Source organism: Protopterus annectens, chromosome 8.part0, assembly GCF_019279795.1.
Source record: "Protopterus annectens isolate FY-2018-M chromosome 8.part0, PAN1.0, whole genome shotgun sequence".
Lineage (NCBI taxonomy): Eukaryota > Metazoa > Chordata > Ceratodontiformes > Protopteridae > Protopterus > Protopterus annectens.
Genome location: NC_056741.1, coordinates 1,672,181,077 through 1,672,201,291, shown reverse-complemented (window position 1 = coordinate 1,672,201,291; position 20,215 = coordinate 1,672,181,077). Strand labels below are relative to the sequence as shown.

Below are 20,215 nucleotides of genomic sequence, written 5' to 3'. Positions count from 1 at the left end.
ATGCTGAGATGTATAAAATGACAAAGTAAATATAAAAACTCTGCATGAACACTCAAGATGCTCTAATAAATATGTATATATAGATATATATGTCAAAAGAAATATATTTCAAGGGGTAAAAACATACATGTTCCATCATTTATTATAAAATCTACAAACATTCCTCCGTTTAACATAGGTTTAATGGAGGCTCTCTCATTGAGACCTAAACCCCTATCTGCTCTCAATCTAACTATCCACATACTCTCCTTGCTCTCAGTATGGTTCCTGATGTCACCTCCTCGTATACTGGGTTTAATATTCTCAAGAGCTCTAAATAAGAAATAATGTTCAGGACCTGCTTAGGCTATGTGCTTAGCTAAGGCATTGTGAGGTGAAGCCTTCCTAATGTGGTAAAGATGTTTTCTTATCCTGTCTTTAAAACGACGATTGGTTTTGCCAACATAAAATGCATCACATATTTGGCACACTGCCAAATAAACTATATGAGTAGTATCACAGGTAGCTACAGCACGTATGCTAAAGTTAGTGTGCATGTCAGGATGTTCAAAAAATGGACTGGGGTCAAGAGAATTACAATAATTACAGCGTCCACATGGTTTTGTGTGTTCAAGAGGCATTGACCATTCATCCCTTTTTGAATAGCATAGCATTCTCCTTAAATTTAATTTATTCCTATATAAAAAAAGAGGGTTTAGTCCCCACAAGTTTACCGATGGTGTCATCAGTACAGAGAATAGGCCAGTGTTTCGTAATAATATTCTTGATTGCTGGACAATCAGTACTATATGGTAAAGAAACCCTTACATGAGTTGGTCCATCATCTCTACCATTGTCTATTGTAATGGATCCACCAGTAATAACTGGTCCAAAATAAGGGGCTGCTCTGTTCAGTCTAAGTTTATTGACATCTAAGAGGTTGGACTCAATCTCTTGTGAGCTATAGCCCCGTTCTTCTAGCCTTATCTTGAGGTCACTCACTTCCATTAGGAAGCCTTCATCTGTGGCATTTAGCCTAGAGGTTCTCATCCCCTGGCCTCTAATGAAATTCTTAAAAATATGCTGTGGGTGCATACTATCACGCTGTAATAGAGTATTAAAATAGCAAGGTTTCCTATAGACACCTGTATTAATCAAACCACATGCTAACTTTTCTATGTACAAGTCAAGAAATTCTATCTTCTCTCTAGAGTGATTCATACTGAAGGTTAAATAGCCAGTGAGGTTGTTCAATGTAGTATGGAACACAAACAAATCAACACTGCCTCTCCATAAAAAAAAAACATCATCCACGAAACGTCTATAAAAAGTTACATGTTGTTTAAACATTTCTAAATTAACGAGACTCTCAAATTCCCAAAATGCCAAAAACATGTTTGCATAGCTGTTGGCACAAGGTGTGCCCATGGCTACGCCACCTCGCTGTTGGTAAAACTTATTGTCATAGGTGAAAAGATTGTTATTCAAAATGAGTTCAAGGAAATGTACAATGAGGTCTACTTTAACTGATGTATATTCGCTATGTAAGAGTAGATACTCTGATATAAATCAGGCCTATGTTATTTGGCAACACAGTAAACAAGGACTTGATGTCAAACGTTACAAAAATCAAGTTATCAACGTCACAAATGCCACCTAAACAGTCATACAAATCTGTTAAAAACTGTTTGGAATCTTTCAGTACAACTTTGTTCTTATTCAATATAGGTCGCAAATGTTTCTCAACATAGACAGAAAGGTTTTCAGTGATCCAACCCTGACCAGACACTATGGGTCTCATTGGTGGGTCAATGGAGTCTTTGTAAATCTTAGGTAACCCATGTATTGTTGGTACAAGTGGATTCTTAACAAAGAGATAGTCAAACAATTCTTGATCCAAGATATCACCTTTCAACATATCTAATAACATATTGTTTACATGACTAATAGTGGCTTGCACTATTTGTTCATTAACTTGTAAATAGAAATCATCTTCCAAGAGTTTAATCATAGCATCATGATATTTGCTAGTGTCCATACCTACTATCCGACCACCTTTATCAGCTGGTTTGATGGTTATGGACTGTAATGACTGGAGTTTAAGTAAGCTAGTCTGCTCCCCTCTAGTCAAATTACCATTCTTCCTATATTTCTTTAGAGAAAAATATTCATACAAATCATCCTCAGTTAGTTTCAAATATGCCTCAACTAACGGATGATTAGGTGGGACAAAGTTGCTAAGCTTCTTAAACTTTGGTGGTCTAGTAACGTTATTGTCTGTCAATTCACTATCAGTTTTATCATGAAATAGCAGTTTAAGCATAAGGTCGACAGAAAAGTCTCATGTCTACTACAGTGTCCGTAAAGTTAGTGTGTGCACTTGGTATAAAGTTTAGGCCTTTACATAATAATTTCTCATCACATTCAGTCAACAAATATCCTGAGATGTTATGTATCATAGAATCTGCTGGTATCAAAATTTCAGCTGTATCTAATTTACTTTGTTCTTCCACATCTTCTTTATTGTCTGATGTGGTGCATACTCTTCTGATAATTTGCGTTTCTGTCTCCCCCTGCTCATAGAGTGTCCCCTTGTTATATTCTTGTCCTTTCGGACTGGGAGGGGAAAAGGGAGCTCACTTACTACTCCTGTAGTGATGGTGGTATGTACTTTGTGAGGTAACTTAGATCTCACTATGCCATCATCTACTGACAACCTCTTATTGATCGGTCCCTTCACAACATGTACTGCTGGATATAAGTTAGTTCTGTCTACAATATTATTCACAGTGATAGGCTGACTAACTTCTTTAGTATTTGTATTAATAGAGCTAGATCCACTCTCACTATGTAAAATAGTAATTACATCATCAGTATCATTGGAAGTAGTAGTGTTATTAATGTTAGCTATATTTTGTGCCCTATTACTAGGCGATACATTGTTATGTACACAGTTAGTAATATCCACAGCTTCACAAGCATTATTAACAACATTAACATTTTCAGAACCAGTGCTAGGTTCGGAACTCAGTTGTCTAACACTATTATAGTCATTAGGTTTAATGGTGGCACTATAATGTCCATGTTTAGGCCAAACGAAGACTTGTCCTAAATTAAAATCTCTGTGATCTCTAATTATCTTGCTTCTCTTCTGTTGGAGAAGTTTCCGCTCTAAGGCTGATATTCCATCCAACAGGCTTTCAAAATAGTGGTTCTATTACAGCACTTGGGAAACAAGAAAAAATTCTCTTCTGTTTCTTAATGTTATTAATGAGTTTTTCCTCTTCAGAGGCAAAAAAGTCAATAAGTAACTCCATGTACTGTTTGCTTACCTCCAAGTTCAGGCGCTGCCACCTTGAAAGCAACTCTGGATAATGTTCCCCCTGATTGGGCATGTTTAATATACGTAATCCTCTCGGTAAAATTTTTGTGTCCAAACAATAACGAAAATGCAAACGCTGTGTTTGCAAACGTTTCAAATGTGCAAAGTCTTTCTCTAGACTGTCTAACAGGCATTGTAGCTCATCCAAGTCGGGTGTCGCCGTATCCACGGCATCAAAGCGCTCCAAAGCGCCGAATTGCCAGGAAGTGACTGTTGAACAGACGAGATTCTGTTCAAACCTCTTCTGTAGATGAGCGACTGAGCCCAGGTCTACACCTCGGGGCTCGTAGTCTAGCTCAATATCTACAGTTTCACTCTGACTCTGCATAATAGAAAAAATAGTGCAAAGGCACAGTAACAAATAAAATAGCCAAAAATGGCTGTATGCAGGGTAAAAATACAAACAAAAGTTATGCGCTAAGCAAACACTATTCACTGGTAGTAGACTCTGCTCCAAAATCAGCGAGAAAAAATGAAACTAATAAAACAGGAACAAACCACTCGCTGACAAACAGGATAAACGCCCAGTGCTCCAGAAAAACTTAAATAATATTGAAGAAACCAAAAGGAGCAACTAGGCTGATGCAGAGTCACAAGTATAGATGAAAAGCAAAATCCTCAGGTTAAAATCCAAATGAAAGGCAAAATCCTCAGGTTAAAATCCAACTTTAATTCCACTGCAGGTCAGATAAGCGCTTTCACTCATTCATTTGAGCTTCATCAGATCATGTAACAAAGACCTTCAAGTACATAGGCTACATTTATACAGTTAAAACATCTCCTATTGGCCTATCAAAAGCTGCTTCTTGTTTACATATGCCAAATTACCTACATAGTTAAATTCAGAGATGTCCAAGCTTGTCCTATCATGCAAAGCATCAAATTGTCCAAACAAACTTGGACTATCTAAATCAGTTGTATTAACAACAATGTCAGTGTGTCCCAGAAAAAATTCTGAGCATGAACTATGCAGTGCATTAATGTCATTACAAACTTGTACAGCCTCAAATCCCATTGTCCTGTCAATTGAAATGGGGAAATAATCCCCCAAAGTACTTACCTGATCCTTTAATAATGTTTCTTCCTCGTGGATTTTCTTCCCTGATCATTTTTTTGTCACTGGTTACCAGCCTTAAAGTTGTTTGAGCCGCTGTTGAATGACCTGGAATGAGAAGCCATAGGCCTGGCTCCCAAACGCTCAAAGTTTGAATTATTGTCTATATTCCAATTTTTGTTATGTTCTTTAGCAGTAAAAGCACTAGATTCTTGCCTTTTACTTTTTCCTTTTGGTAAAGCCTCTCAGAACATCTTGGCAGTTGTTCACTGTTTCCAGTTCCTTCCTGGAAGCCTAGGTCATCAGAATTGGGTGAATTTAAGCCCTCCCACTCTGTCCATCATCTGATTCTGGCATTATTGGCTGTTCAGGTTCAGAAGCCTTGGGGGGCAGGGGGATATGTCTTACCTTTGGCATAAGCTTCAGTATCTCTCTGCAGTTTTCTAACTTTCCTAGGTTTTACTGCAGCACAAGTTTCATCAATTTTTTTGAACAGGTTATAAAAGTTGGTGTAACAGTGATCAAATAAACCATCAGTAGTTAAACTAGTATTAATAATATCCAAGTCACGAGATAATTAATTTAATCATACATGAACATGATGTCAAATTAGACAAGTTATGTCCGTGCCTGCTTTATTGAAAATATTAAATTAAAGCTTTGTGAAAATCTGAGTCCGTTTCTATTCCATTAGGGAAATGCCACAAACATAGCCCTTTAGGAATTAAGCCTCTCTATGTTCTCCTGCAAACATGCAAATGTGCATTATTCAATTGCAGTTTTTTTTTTATAAGCCAATAATTTCTCCTGAAATAACTAACAGGTCAACAAAGCAGACATGGACATAATTAATTTAACTCAATTTAATTATGGCTCTGGAACCGAATAGAGGAAGTTGTCTGTTCAGAGGGGAGGCAAAAAGATCTACCCGAAGAATACCCCACTGATAGACAAATGTCCAGGAACACATCTGTGAAGCATTCAATCATGAGCTTGCATGCTGAACCTGCTCAAAAAGGCTGCCACTACATTATGCTTTGAGGGTAGGTAAACAGCCTGAAGAGTCATTTGATAATGGACAGCTAGATTCCATACCTGAAGATCTAGTCTGCAAAGAAGATAGGATCTTGTATCCCCTGGTTTGTTGACATACCACATCACTGCGTTATTGTTTATGAAAATTTTGAAGAGCCTGGAATGAAAAGCCTGAAGAGCCAGAAGTAGAGTCATCCTCTTCTTTACAAGTCTGACCTCTGACAATTGAAGGAGACCCCCATATATATTTTTATGTTTATATCTTTGCACATAAGTAGTTACTAAATGGGGAATATGAGTATATGTATTTATTCGTTCACTTATGTATTTTATTTATATTTATCCACATGCCCTTGTCTTTACATTTTGTGTTTGTGGTTTTTAAACAGTTTTTCTGACTTCAGCAATTAACTATGGGCAAAACGTAACCATAGTGATTAATTGATTGCTGAGTGCTGAATTAACCGAGTGGTAGGATTGGTTGTTCTAGTAATGAATTACAGTATTTAAGTGCTGTTGCTGCTTGAACTGTCTGATGAAGCAATGGTTACCATTGCAAAAGGGCTCACCATTTTGTATTAAAAAAGATGATTTTACTTTGTCGTGGTTCAGCTTTTTTATTCCAGCTACCTTCCTACTGGGCACCTGTTTCTCAACATTTTCAACTTCTGGGCTGGTTTGGATTTATTTGTTTGCTGCTTGTGTATCTAATGATGGCGGAAGGTGCTGTGAACACTGCCGAGGATGCAACAGTTGGTGTAAATGTAGAAAGGAGACTTCTGACTTTGCTGACAAATCAAGATAATCCACTGCTGCAAACAGGTACTCTTAATATGAACTCAGACTGTTAATACTAACATCAATGAAGCTGAGATGCACAATCTGAAAAGAAATGTGGAGAATGATTTGTATAGGTTTAAGTGGCTCCAGAGCCAACGGTTCCATTTTGAAGCCTGCTTAAACCTAAATGTTGTACCAAGGGGACTCAGAGTACTTAATATGCCCACATATGGAAACACCTACCCCACTTTGTTCGCCCAGTGGCAACAAATTAATCTCAACACCAGTAAAGCATATATACAATTGTTGCTGGACTTTTTCAAGCCAGTGGAACAAGAGCTTAATGAAAAGATATGTCAGCAACAACATGAACTGTCTTGTGCTTTATGGAAAGCAGCTACTGAAGTTTTCATGCATGAACTAATTGATAAGATGCTTGAGCAAAAGAAAAAGAAACTGTGTAGGGATCTAACAGATTTCACCAACCAGCATGTCTTTACTTGGCGAAACCTGCACAGTCTGCAGAGCAGTCTACTACCAACCGCAATCCGAGATTTATGAGAGAAATCAATGGGCAGTCAGAGGTACCACCAACAGCCTACCAGCAGAGGAGAGGGCGACTTCAATCATTTGAATGGCATGAGAGACCGACGGCAGAGCATCAGGTACAGTCTGAAGAGACAACCAATGCACTCGGGGAGGAAGAGGAAACAATGAATCAACAGCCAGAGGGAGTGTCCTTTCACCAAATGAGGTACATTCCGTTTACTCTACACCGATGGAAGTGCCATAGTCTTCGGCAACCAATGATAAGGCAACTACTGCCTCTACAACTACAGCCGTGGTAAGAAGGAAGATTAATATGGAAGGAGGACAACCGGCTTTTCCTGTTCTACCCCTACCGTTTCAAGCAGGGAGGAGAAAATCTGTGGAACAGGACATTTACAGGGGCCAGAAACGGAAAGAGGCACCAGGTCAGTTACAAACTCACACTTTGAAGAAAATGTGGGGGTATGGCAGGAGAGTTAATATGGAGTATTTCCAAATATGAGCTGTCTGCAGCTCAGAATTCTTTATTAAACAGAGGTTTACATTTTATACCTTCAACTAAAATGGACATTAGTGAATTTCTGTTATGCCTACGTATGTTTACTAGAAATGTAACATTGAAACAATTTGGAAATGGCAATGAGGCAAGGGATGTTCAGTTTAAGAAAAACAGTCTGTATGTACCAATATTGCCGCATAATATAGAAACTTTCTTAAAAGCTTGTGAAAATGCCATTTATAGCACAGGAAACAATAGTTTTTTTAGAAGGAAAGTATAATTTGACAAAGCGTGAGCACAAAGCATTGTGTGACTTGCAGACTAATGACAGCATAGTTATAAGACCAGCTGACAAAGGAGGACCAGTGGTGATATTGAAAGCTGACTTTTATAATACAGCTATGCAAGAAATGTTATTGGATCCAAATGTATATGCCGACGTACAAACAACAATTGTGTTTGAAATGAGTGAACAGATTGCTAGTACCTTATATGAATGCATGTGTATGGAATTAAGTAAAGATCTTTTTAATTATTTCACTGTTGAAAATCTATTCATACCTCAAATCCATGGCCTCCCCAAGATGCACAAAGACCCATAGAGGTGATCCTCGGGGTGAATTTCCTACTTCCCATCCAATCATCAAGATTTTTCTTGAAGAGTGCTAATGAGAAGCTTGGCTATTTATTGCTCCTAAACGTTATTTCATATTGAAAAGATCTGGTCAAATCTAAAAATAATGGGGAGGTGACAAATTTTACATATTGCTCTTATAAAATGATAAAGTTGCTACAATAAGAATAAAAGTTAGTGTTAACATGCATTTTCTGAAGGATATGACATACGAAACTGAAATGGTTGTCACTATTTAGTGAATTCAGTTCTCACCGATTTGCCTCAAAAATCATGAAAACCACAACTTTTAAGAGGAACAGACCAAAAATATGGGGTAAACATTTAGAAATTCTACAAAAATCAGTTGAAGTATGGACCCAGTTGCTGGCGAAACTGGCACAGTAACATAGGTTCTGAGTTGATTCACAGGAGGGCCCCGATTTCTGGCAATAAGAACTAGGCTGTGCAGAATCATATCCATGACTTGTCAGTTTTACAACGTGCTCCTTGTCTGCACTTCCTGTGTGTGTTATGAATCATTTGCAATAATGAGCTTTCTCTTTGGCCTCTTATAAATCATTTGCAATAAGCATTTTCTTAGACATGTTATGAATAATTTGCACCAATTACCTTGGGTGCATTGTGAATTATTTGCAGTAATGTCCTTTTACTTGGATCCATAGTCATTTGCAGTAATGAGATTTTCCTGGATACATTATGAATTATTTGCAATAAGCTTTTTTTTGGATGCATTACGAGTTATTTTGAATATTTTTTTTTCATTTCCAATAATGCTTACTCTCATTTTGAGTATGTGCGGTGCTGTGTATTACTCAGTCTTACTGAGTTGCACACACATTTAGAGGTTCCTAGATTGCATTCTCATCTGAATCATTAATTTTCTTGATAAGCAAAGTCATGGCTGAATCACAGAATAGCATGGTATAAGCCACAATGGAAAGTGGTGCAACGCAAAGTTTCTTGCACTGTTATAGTGCAACAACTCAGAAGGGTAAGAATTTTTTTGACTACCGTTTGCCATCATACCAGCTTTGTTTACTGTAAGTAAAAGTGTAGCGTCACAGCACACCTGGGAATTACTCTGAAGCCTTCTAATTACACCCCCCCCTTTTTTCTTCTCTGAAGATGCTGCTTATGCAAAGAAGCGAATGACCACATTCCAAAATAGCTGGAAGGTTACCTTTGACTGGGTAATGGAAAGCAGACGTGGTCCAGGCTATGCATTTTGCAAGACTCGTGCTACTAATAATGACGGACAAGGAGGGAGGAATGATTTGCAGTGGCATATGGACACTGAGAAGCACTAGATGAGCATCAAGCATTCGACTGGGAGGAAGGTGACAGAAATGTTCGCCACTCAGCAAACCAATGCTAATGTGTTGGAAGCTGAAGTAGCCTTTATGGGCCTACTTGCTAAACACAACTTGCCATTTACAACTGGGGATTATTTCTTGAAGTACATGAAGAGGTACTGCATGGATCTGGAGGTGGTACAAAAAATGACCTGTGGACCAACAAAGGCCGCTTGCATTTTAAGAGATGTAATGGGGCCAAAGTATCAGCAGAATATTGCACAAGCTTGTCAGACAGTACCATACTGTTTTGTACCTCAACCAAAGTACAGACATGGGGTATGACAAGTTGCTTGTGATTTTACTTGTTTTTTTGTCCATGCCACTGGTAAAAATGTTGTAACATTCCTTGACACGCCTGCTTGTATCAGTGGAACTGGCCAAGCCATTTATGACTGCTTAATGGAGACTGAGCAAGTCTGACATCCCTGTGACCAACATGGTGGCTTATTCATCAGACAATGCTGCATCCATGATTGGCAAGCGTAACTCAGTGCTATCCAGATTAAGAGGTTAATCCACATATTTTCAATATGGGCTGCTTGTGCCACATTGCCAATTTATGTATTAAATCTGGTGTAAAGGCCATGGCTGTACCTCTAGAGGAACAGATATCTGAAATTTGTCACTTTTCCAGCAGTGCACAGCGTCAGCACTGTTTGTGGATACTGAACCTCTCAAAATGATCAGATATGCCCCCACTCGATGGCTGAGTTTGGCAAAAGTCAAAGAATCCTTGCCTTGTGGCCCCAACCTGAGATCATACTACTTGTCATATGAACCACAGTCTGTTAAAGTGGATCTAATAGCTGAGAGACTTGCAGATCCATGACATCAAGCTGGCATTCTTCTTCCTGCAGTATGCCACTGAACCACTGCATAACTTCAATATGTAAACGCAAAGCAGGGAAAGCAAATTTCTCACATTGCATAATGAGATCCACAAAGTACTGCAGGCATATGCTTGTAGGCTACTGAAACCACCAATTGCAAGGCAGTTTTTGGGCAATACAAGTAGTACTGATGCAATTCTTGAAGTGCAGGACAACATCTTGGAAGATGGTGAAATTCATATCGGTCCTGATGCCGAAACATATTTGGATGAAAACTCGGATGATATCAGGGGTACTACAGTGCAGCAGAAACTATTCAAGAGAGCCAAACAATTTCACTCTGCAGTACTATTAAAAATGAAAAAGCATTTCCCTGCAAAAGATCCCCTGCTGCAGAGCATGGCCAGTTTATTGGATCCAGCTTTGACACTGCAGCTTTCTTCAAATGAGATAGCAGATACTGGCACTCGTCTCAGTTTCTTTAGCTCACGAGTGGAGCGATGCAAAATGATAGATGAGTTTTCAGTATATCAGATGACTGACTGGTCATACGGATGTGATGCATCTAATTTTTTTAAAGTACTGGTCGATGGTGCTTGGGAGCCCTCCAGTACAAGACCTCACAACTTTTCAAAAGTAAATGAGAAGCGTTCTCGGTTTGCCACACTCAAACAGTGAAGCAGAACAGGCATTCAGCATGGTTCGCAAAGTAAAAACTGAGCTCAGACAGTCGCTTGTCCCAAATACATTAAACTCTTTATTAGCAATAAAGATGAACGAGGACAATGACTTACTGTGAACGAGGACAATGACTGCTGCTGTGTAAAGCATGCTAAAGACAATGACTGGTACTGTGAACGAGGACAATGACTGCTGCTGTGTAAAGCATCCTAAGGACAATGACTGGTACTGTGAACGAGGACAATGACCGCTACTGTGTAAAGCATCCTAAGGACAATGACTGGTACTGTGAATGAGGACAATGACTGCTGCTGTGTAAAGCATCCTAAGGACAATGACTGGTACTGTGAATGAGGACAATGACTGCTGCTGTGTAAAGCATGCTAAGGACAATGACTGGTACTGTGAACGAGGACAATGACTGGAACTGTGAACGAGGACAATGACTGCTGCTGTGTAAAGCATGCTAATGACAATGACTGGTACTGTGAACGAGGGCAATGACTGCTGCTGTGTAAAGCATGCTAAGGACAATGACTGGCACTGTGAACGAGGACAATGACTGCTGCTGTGTAAAACATCCTAAGGACAATGACTAGTACTGTGAACGAGGACAATGACTGGTACTGTGAACGAGGACAATGATTGGTACTGTGAACGAGGACAATGACTGCTGCTGTGTAAAGCATCCTAAGGACAATGACTGGTACTGTGAACGAGGACAATGACTGGTACTGTGAACGAGGACAATGACTGCTGCTGTGTAAAGCATGCTAAGGACAATGACTGCTGCTGCATAAAGCATCCTAAGGACAATGACTGGTACTGTGAACGAGGACAATGACTGCTGCTGTGTAAAGCATGCTAAGGACAATGACTGGTACTGTGAACGTGGACAATGACTGCTGCTGTGTAAAGCATCCTAAGGACAATGACTGGTACTGTGAACGAGGACAATGACCGCTACTGTGTAAAGCATGCTAAGGACAATGACTGGTACTGTGAACGAGGACAATGACTGCTGCTGTGTAAAGCATGCTAAGGACAATGACTGGTACTGTGAACGAGGACAATGACTGCTGCTGTGTAAAGCATCCTAAGGATTATGACTGGTACTGTGAACGAGGACTGCTGTGTAAAGCATCCTAAGGACATGGTGGAAGCAGCAAGAAAAGCAAAGTACAGTTGTGTACACTTACCATAAATGTAGATGTTAGAACGTATTCACTGTTGCAGTCATTACATTTGGGTTACCTGCTTGCAGATAAGCCCTTAGTCAGCCTGATTAACAAAGTCTTCAGTCCTGCGTTGGTTGCTGTGCCTTCTTCCATGACATCAGGTCGTGAGGGGTATAAAACATGCAGCTAACGCCATTACATCAGTTTTTCTTGCCCCAGATGTCAGGTGCCTCCCCCCCTTGGGAAGCAATTAAATATAAAAGTACAATGATATACCTCCAACAGAAAATCAAATACACCAAAAAGGCTTTTAAGCATAGTAAAGGAAAGTAGAGGTCTAGCCAAAAGAAGTTAGAGGGCTGTTGGAAAGGTAACCAGGACTGCAACAGTGAATACACTTGAACATCTACATTTAGGGTAAGTGTACACAACTGTACTTTGTCCTTCATGTTTCACTGTTTCAGTCATTACATTCGGGTAGATTCCCAAAGCTATGGTTGGGAGGAGGAATTTAGATAGCATTAGGACCAGCTATAAGGCCCTGCAAGACTGCAGTGGCAAAGCCAGCTCTGGATTTAGAGAAAAATTGGCAAATTATAATGCTTGGTGAAAGAATGTACAGAACTCCAGGTAGCAGCTTCTCTAGGATGTCCCTGGTAGGGCCGCCTCTGAGAAAGGCTGTAGAGGTGGATGCAGCCCCTGGTGGAGTGAGGTCTGACCCCCTGGGGGATAGGTTTTCCATGGTGCTTATAGCAGAAATGAATGCAATGGCCTATCCATTTAGAAATGGTTTGCTTTGAAATAGCCTTCCCCTCTGCCTCTGCAGCAAATGCCACCAGCAGTTGTCCAGATTTCCTTTGAGGTTTAGTCCTGTCCAAGTAGAATCGTCTATGCACATCTAAGGAATGCAGTATCCGTTCCCCTTTGCTCTGTGGATTGGGAAAGAAGGTTGGCAAATGGATGGACTGATTAAGAGCCACACTGGATACCACCTTGGACATGAAGGATGGATTGGTTCTGAGTGACACCCTGTCCGCATGAAAGATGATGAAAAGCTCCACTGCCATAAGGGCTTGTAATTCAGATACCCTTCTAGCTGAAGTGATTGCTAAAAGGAAAACTGTTTTCCAAGAAAGAAATTTTAAGCAGTAGCAGCTGGCTAAAAAGGAGGTAGAGTGAGTTTCTCCAAAACAAAGAAAAGGTCCCAGGCTGGGGTTGGAGTTCTCCTGGGTGGTCTCATTTTTGGCCCCTCTGTGGAACTGCTTGAGCAGTGGATGAGAGAAGAGGGGAGATTCTGTGTTATAATGAGCTGGAATGGCTGAGGTGTGGATTTTAATGGAGGAAAAAGACAGACCCTAGTGAAGCATCCCAGTTAAGTATTGTAAAATCTGAGGTAAATTAGGCGCTGCTGTGCTCATCCCTTGAGATTGGCTCCAGGCACAGAATCTTTTCCATTTTTCAGCATAAGATTTTCTAGTACTAGGCCTCCTTGCCTCTAAAATGATTTCCATCACAGGTTTACTGAGGGATGGTAAAGGAGAGATTATGTAATTAGCCAGGCTGCAAGGTTCAGTGTTAGAAGCTGAGGGTGCAGAATCTGGTTCTCCTGCTGAGACAACAGGGAAGGAGTCTGAGGCAGGTGCCATGGGGATAACCGTGACACTGCACAGGAGGGGGTACCAGTGTTGGGGCAGACAGTCTGTAACAATCAAAATTATCCTTGGTTTGTCCTGTTTGATTTTTAGTAGTACTTTGGAGAGCAGAGGCAAAGACTGATAGGGTTTTTCCAGCTGAAGGACAGAGCATCCACTTTCCAGGCTTTTTGTGGGGGGTCCTTGTGCAAAATTTGTCCAATTGGTAGTTCTGGGGAGAGAAACAGGTCTGTATCTGGGCTCCCCCATTTGTTTGTCAACATGTTGAAAATCCTTGGTTCCAGTTTCCATTTGTGTGGGTCCATGAGGTTTCTGCTTAGACAGTCTGCCAGTGTATTTAATTTTCCTGGCAGGAATTGAACTTGTAGGTGCACTTGGTATCTCAAGGCTGTGTTCCACAATGCCGTGGCTAGTCTGCAGAGGGGGTAAGAATGTGTACCCCGCTGCTTGTTTATGTACCACGTAACAGTGGTGTTTTCTGTCTTTACCATACGTTGTCCTGAAAAAATGTGGTCCTTGAAGGCTGTCAGAGCATTCTGTACAGCTAACATTTCTTTTTGATTGATAAGCAGGTGCATTTGACTTGGGTTCCATTTGCCCTGAATGCACTTCCCTGCCAAGTGAGGCCCCCCCATGCATAATCTGATGAGTCTGTTAGGGTTTGGGTGGCAGGGGGTGGTGTGAAAGTTAGTCCCTTGTTTTGGCGACAGGCCTCTGCCCACCAAAGGAACTCTAGGCAAGGTAAGATAGGAATCATTGCTTTTAGATCCTGACAATGTTGACACCCTAGGCTTTTTAGATACCACTGTAGTTTCCTCATATACAGTCTTGCATATGGAATTAGAATAATGCAAGAGGCCATGAACCTCAAGGCTTGCATTATTTGTCTTGCAGATAGCAGGGTTTTTGTGGCCACTTATTTGAAGTAGGTTGTCAAATGAATTTGTTTCTCTGGCGTGAGGTAAGCCATCTGGGAAGTTGAATTCAAGCTTGCTCCCAGGAATATAACTTGACAGGGTACCAGGTGTGATTTCTTTTCGTTTATGGTGTACCCCAGACAAGTTAGAATCCTTTGTAAAAAGGCCAGATGATTCAAAAGTATGTCCTGGCTTTCTGCCTGAATTAGACAATAGTCCAGGTATGGGTATATTTGAATATTTCTTTGCCTGTAAAATGCAATACTCTGGGTGCAGTAGATAAGCCAAGGGGCAGTGCAGAGAACTGACAGTGCGTGTAACCTTCTTTGAAGCGTAGGCATCTTCTGCAAGATTCCCTGATCGGGATTGTACAGGTATGCTTTTTTTAAATATGGTGTTGCCAACCAGGCATCTTTGCCTAGCATAGGAAGTAATTGGTGAAGAGTCAGCATCTTGAATTTTGGAATCTCCAAAAAGGTGTTTAGAGTAGACAGGTCCAGGATAGGATGCCATGAATTGTCTTTTCTGGGTACCAGGAAAAGTCTCGAATAGAAACCTTGTCCCTTTTCCTCTTCTGGTACCAGTTGAATAACCCCCATGCCCACTGATTTGGGGGTAGGTCCGGCCACCCAATTGGTGTTGGCAACATGTGGAAGTGAAATCTGTATCCCTGGGACACTACATTTAAAACCCATTTGTCCTGGGTAATGAGTTCCCAATTCTTTGCATGAATAGCAATCTTTCCCCCCAAAGGGGCAGTCAGTTGATAAGTGCTTGGAAATTTTAAAAGGATGTCATTGAGACAGTTTACCATAGGGGGAGTCTTTTTACTCCCAGATTTAAGTGGAGGCCCCCCACTGCTTAGTCCTGTGTGTCCCCTGGGACTGAAACCTGGGGTTTTTGCTGTGTCTGGGTTTGGCTTGAGAAGACCTGAATGGGGCTGGAAAGGACCAATTCTTAGAGGGCCAGTGCCTACTAAATCTAGGAGGCTGAACTTGTAAGAAATCTTTAACAGTTTGCATAGATTTAGCTTAATCTTCCATCTTTTTAAGAACTTCCTCAGCCTTGTTGCCAAACAGGCGGTCCTGATTTAAGGGAGCATCCAACAATTTATCTTTAACATGATCAGGCAAAGATTGCTCCTTAAGCCAAGCATGCCTTCTGAGCACAGACCCAGTAACAGTAGCCCTGCAAGAGGCCTCTAAGGAATCAAAACCACATTGCAAAGTATGCTTTCCAACTTGTTCAGCAGAATGCATTAAATCCTGTAATTCTTTATTTTCCACACAGTCAGGAATCAACACCATTTTCTGTTTAAGCAGTCCAATAACATGTTGCTTTAACGTATGAAACTGGCAGTTTAAAGCCCTAATGGCCAAAGTTGCAGAAGTGTAAACCTTCTTACCCCCAAGTATCCAGTGCACTTGAGTCTCTATCAGAAGGGGTAGGATTTTTGGCAGTAGAAGCCTTAATGCCCTTGTGAAAGTCTCTGGATCTGCAATAGGATTTTTAAAAAGGAACTTGTGGGACTCAAGGACCCTGTAGTATCTGTCAGGTTTTCTGGGAGCAGGAGGCAAGGAATCAGGGGCCAAACTAGATTCCGAAAAAGCATCATCAACAATGTCTAGTACAGGAGGAATAGGTAAAGGCCTATGCTGAGGAAGGAGAAGGAAATCCCTAAGCCTCTTTTTTGAATCAGAAAAATCCTGGCTTTCCCAGTGGAAATGCCCCCTTAGAGTATGTAAGGTTTCCCCAAAAGTAGAGTTATTAGATCTTCAGCCATTCTTATGATTTGTTTTTTAGGCATAGAGGCCTGAGCATGTGGCCTGGGCATTGTTTTTTTAGGCATGGTTCGAGATTTAGGCCCAAGTAAAGAAGGAGGCGTCTGTTTAATATGCAAGTCCGTAGGCCTGAATACACCCTCAGAAGCCGGTGCCTGCACAGCGGCTCCGGACCCATCCAAGGTAGAGCCATCCACTGGTTCCATAGTTGAAGCATCTCGCAGCATACCAGACTCTGAATGGGTCTCAGTAGAGGCCTGCAAATCAGCAATAGTGGGTATCAGGGGCTGCAAAAGCACCTCACAGAGTACCGGCGAACTGGCGACTGGCTTAGTTGAAGCGTCATCAGCAGTTTTGGACCTTGGCAGCCTGTCTCTATCTTTGCATTTTTTCGGAATCCCAGTAGTCTGATGACTAACCAACATTTCTGGATAATTAAACAGAGAACCGAAATATTTAGAGGCGAAAATATACAGACGATGGATAGTGCGCTGGTTAAATAAAGCACAAAACCGACAGCAAGGTACGTCATGGTCAGGGCCTAGGAAAGGAATATAGCAAGAATGAAAATCTTTGAGCTATTTGCTTTCCACAAGTAATGCAATTATTAACTTTTACTGACATTAAGGAGAAAGAAAAAGTTTCCCCAACAGGGTACTTAGCTTTAGTTGAAGACTTCAGTTCTGAAACTAGAAAATGGAAATTTCAGGAGTCGGCCGACCGGCACTTGCAAACTGCTTCTGCTTTGGGCACCGCACGGCAAGAAAGACTGATGTAAAGGCGTCAGCTGCATGTTTTATACCCCTGACGTCATGGAAGAAGGGACAGCAACCGACGCAGGACCCAAGACTTTGTTAATCAGGCCGACTGAGGGCTGCCTGTAAGCAGATAACCCAAATGTAGACTGCAACAGTGAAAAAAAAGAACATCAGCTGCATACAACAAAGAGCATTCCTCCACGGCATCAGCTGCAGAAACTACCTCTGCCTGCCAAGATGCTGAAGTTGAATCAATAGTATGAATGTACTTGGCTTATTTCATGTATTGCTTCTGTTCCATATAAGCACAGTTTTTTAAGGGTATTTGTGAAGGGATGGGGGGGGGGGGTGAGATGAACAGGTCTGACTAATTTTATACAGTTTTCTAAAAATATGAATAATCCTCTATTTTGACATGTCAATGTATATAATTCTCTAAAAAAATGCTTAAAATGATGCCCTGTCTTTATGTAATTGAATAAATGGGTGAGCGTGTCCATTAATGCACTTATTTAAATATGCATATCTTATGTTAATTAGGTGTCCCCTGAATATCCCTGATTTTAAGGTCCTTTGTCCCGGATTCTCTGATCTGGAGGTTGAGAGGTGTGTGTAGTGACAATTTGAAGACTGGTGTGGAAAATATCACAAAAAGGATTTCCACTTGGAGGGTGGCCTAATGGTTAAGGTGTTTGCCTTACAAACACAAGGTGCACGGTTTGAGTCTCACAAGGGATAATTGGCTAGGCTTAAAATGGCTCACAAGGAGAGTTAGCCTAACACTAATCTATGAACCTATCCCACATCCTGAGAAGGAATCTGTCTGGCTAGCAGCCACTGGGTGCAGCTCTTCATGATTCAGGTTAGAATTTTCACAAAGCCATCTCAACAGGGCTTCATCTTGAAATGCAGCTGCTCTCTACAAGTAATGGTCTATGGCAACAAGTCACACCAAAGTTAGGAAACAACTATATTGACCACATGCTTTACAAAGTAGAAGTACTTCAGTGTTCCAGGGTAGTAATCACAATCAACCTCCTTTGGTGTTCTAAAATATTATTCATTGTTCAGTCTCATTCAGTGTTCTAAAATATTACTCAGTTTAGCCTCCTTAACACTTTTCACAGCAACAGTCATAGTTTATCCTCCCTTCATTGTTCCAGCTTGATACTCACAGTTCAGGCTTGTTCAGTGTTCTAGAAGCCTAGTTCAGCATTTCATCATATTTATTAAGTAAATGAAGGCAACACCCATGAATGACAGTAGGTAATCCTATTCTAAAAGATATTTTGTAATTGTAACTCTGTGAAATGATGTTACACAGCTCTCCAAGTATGCACACCCATTACTGGCAACAATATCTACATTAGAAATATATGTTACTGCTCCACAATGAAGCTTCCATGCACTGCTGTATAGATGCATGCATAACTACTGAAACTAGTACTTGTAACAGCAATGCACTGCACCACTGAAAAGAAGCCTCTAAAAACTGCAGACAAAATGCTGGCAAAATCTAAAAGCTGGGATAAAAGTAAAATAAAAACTTTTTATCGTGAAATAGAGACACTTACCTGAATGAGTACATAGAACCAGAAGGCATGAATATTCCAGTAGAAACCCAGGCCAAACAGAGTTGTGAATAACCCACTAAGTAGCATGCCACTAGTCAGGTAGTAACGCAAAGGAAGACGCTCTCCAAAAATACCACTGCCAACAGAAAATTAGCACACTCTTGTTACTCCATCTGGCAAAGTTAAATGGGATAGTACAGCTGTGTTAGCAACTTAACATAAACACAAACATTTCAATATATTAACTGTTATTTCAGTGTCGGTTTAGAATAGTAGCTGTCGTATGTGCAAGAAGCTTATGGCCAGCCCAACTTCAAGTGCTTTACCCTCCATAGGGATCTAGCTGATGGTCTTCCTTCAAAGTCATTAACTGCATCGATGGTATGAAGGTGCATCATTTATCACCAGTGTCAGATCTTTGTCACCACAACACCAAAAGAAAAGACTTCAGTACCAGAGTCCTTGCAGACAAGGTGTTACAGTCCCAACTTCTGCAAGTCCACCCGAAAGGACCCTTTAGCTTTCTCCAGGTAGTAGACCGGCAAAGGAGGGATGGGGGCTCAATGGGGAAGTGAAAGGGAAGCTATTTAGTGGGACTAGGGAGCCATCCCAACCTACTGAGAAACAGAAACGAGGGTCAGAAATGTGGTAGGAAGGTGGATTTCTAGACTGCAAAAGTGGGTCTTCTTGAACGCCTCTGTTAGTTTCTACCACAGATGTACTATGTTCATCATAGTATTCATTGTGGCAGGTCTCACACTATTCCAAAAGATAATGCATCAGGGAGGAGGAAGAAAGTTTTTTTGCAAGAAGACAGAAGCAAAGCCAGCCCTGCCCCTATATGCTCCTTCTAGGTTGCAGTTCTCACTGAAGGTGTGTAAAGATGACCAAACAGCTGCTCTACAAAAGGTTGTGGTGGCAGTAGTAGATCTTATGGAATGGGCTCTCATCTGGCCTGGAAAGTAAAGTTGTGCACACTTACCATAAATGTAGATGTTAGAGTGTATTCACTATTGCAGTCATCACCATTGTTATATGCCTGCAGGTAGCCTTTTAGTCTGCCTGAATACCAGAGTCTTGGGATTTCTGCATCGGATGATGTTGCTTCTTCCATGATGTCAGGGGTATAAAACATGCAGCCGATGCCATTACATCAGTTTTTCTTGCCCCAGATGTCAGAAGCCCCCAAAACAGGAAGCAATTACATGGTATGGAACACCCCCAGCAAAAATCAAATACCAGTGAAGTAGAATATTCCAAACAAAAAAGAGTAGGTAGAAGTAAAGAGAAGTCAGGGGGCTGGAGGAAGAGTAACCAGGACTGCAACAGTGAATACAATCTAACATCTACATTTATGGTAAGTGTACATAACTGTACTATGTTCTCCATGTTTCACTGCTGCAGTCATCACATTTGGGCTGATTCCCAAAGCTGAGGGTGGGTGGAGGTAGTTAAGCATCAGGTTCATAGGTAGGTACTAGGCTATCGGCCCAAGGGCCTACGTAAGCCTAGCCAGCAAGGTTCCATAGCTTACACCACCCAAGAAAAGTTATTTTCCTGTGCCACTGTCCAAC

General features: G+C 40.9%; 1 protein-coding gene across 1 annotated transcript in view; it reads right to left on the bottom strand.

Annotated features, from left to right (window-relative positions):
- SLC37A2 (solute carrier family 37 member 2) overlaps positions 1-20,215 on the bottom strand; it is a 199,102-nt gene that overhangs the window by 106,416 nt on the left and 72,471 nt on the right. Inside the window, exon 3 of the mRNA XM_044079480.1 lies at positions 18,642-18,777. Coding sequence (XP_043935415.1) covers positions 18,642-18,777 — 136 coding nt within the window. The remainder of the gene's footprint in view (positions 1-18,641; positions 18,778-20,215) is intronic.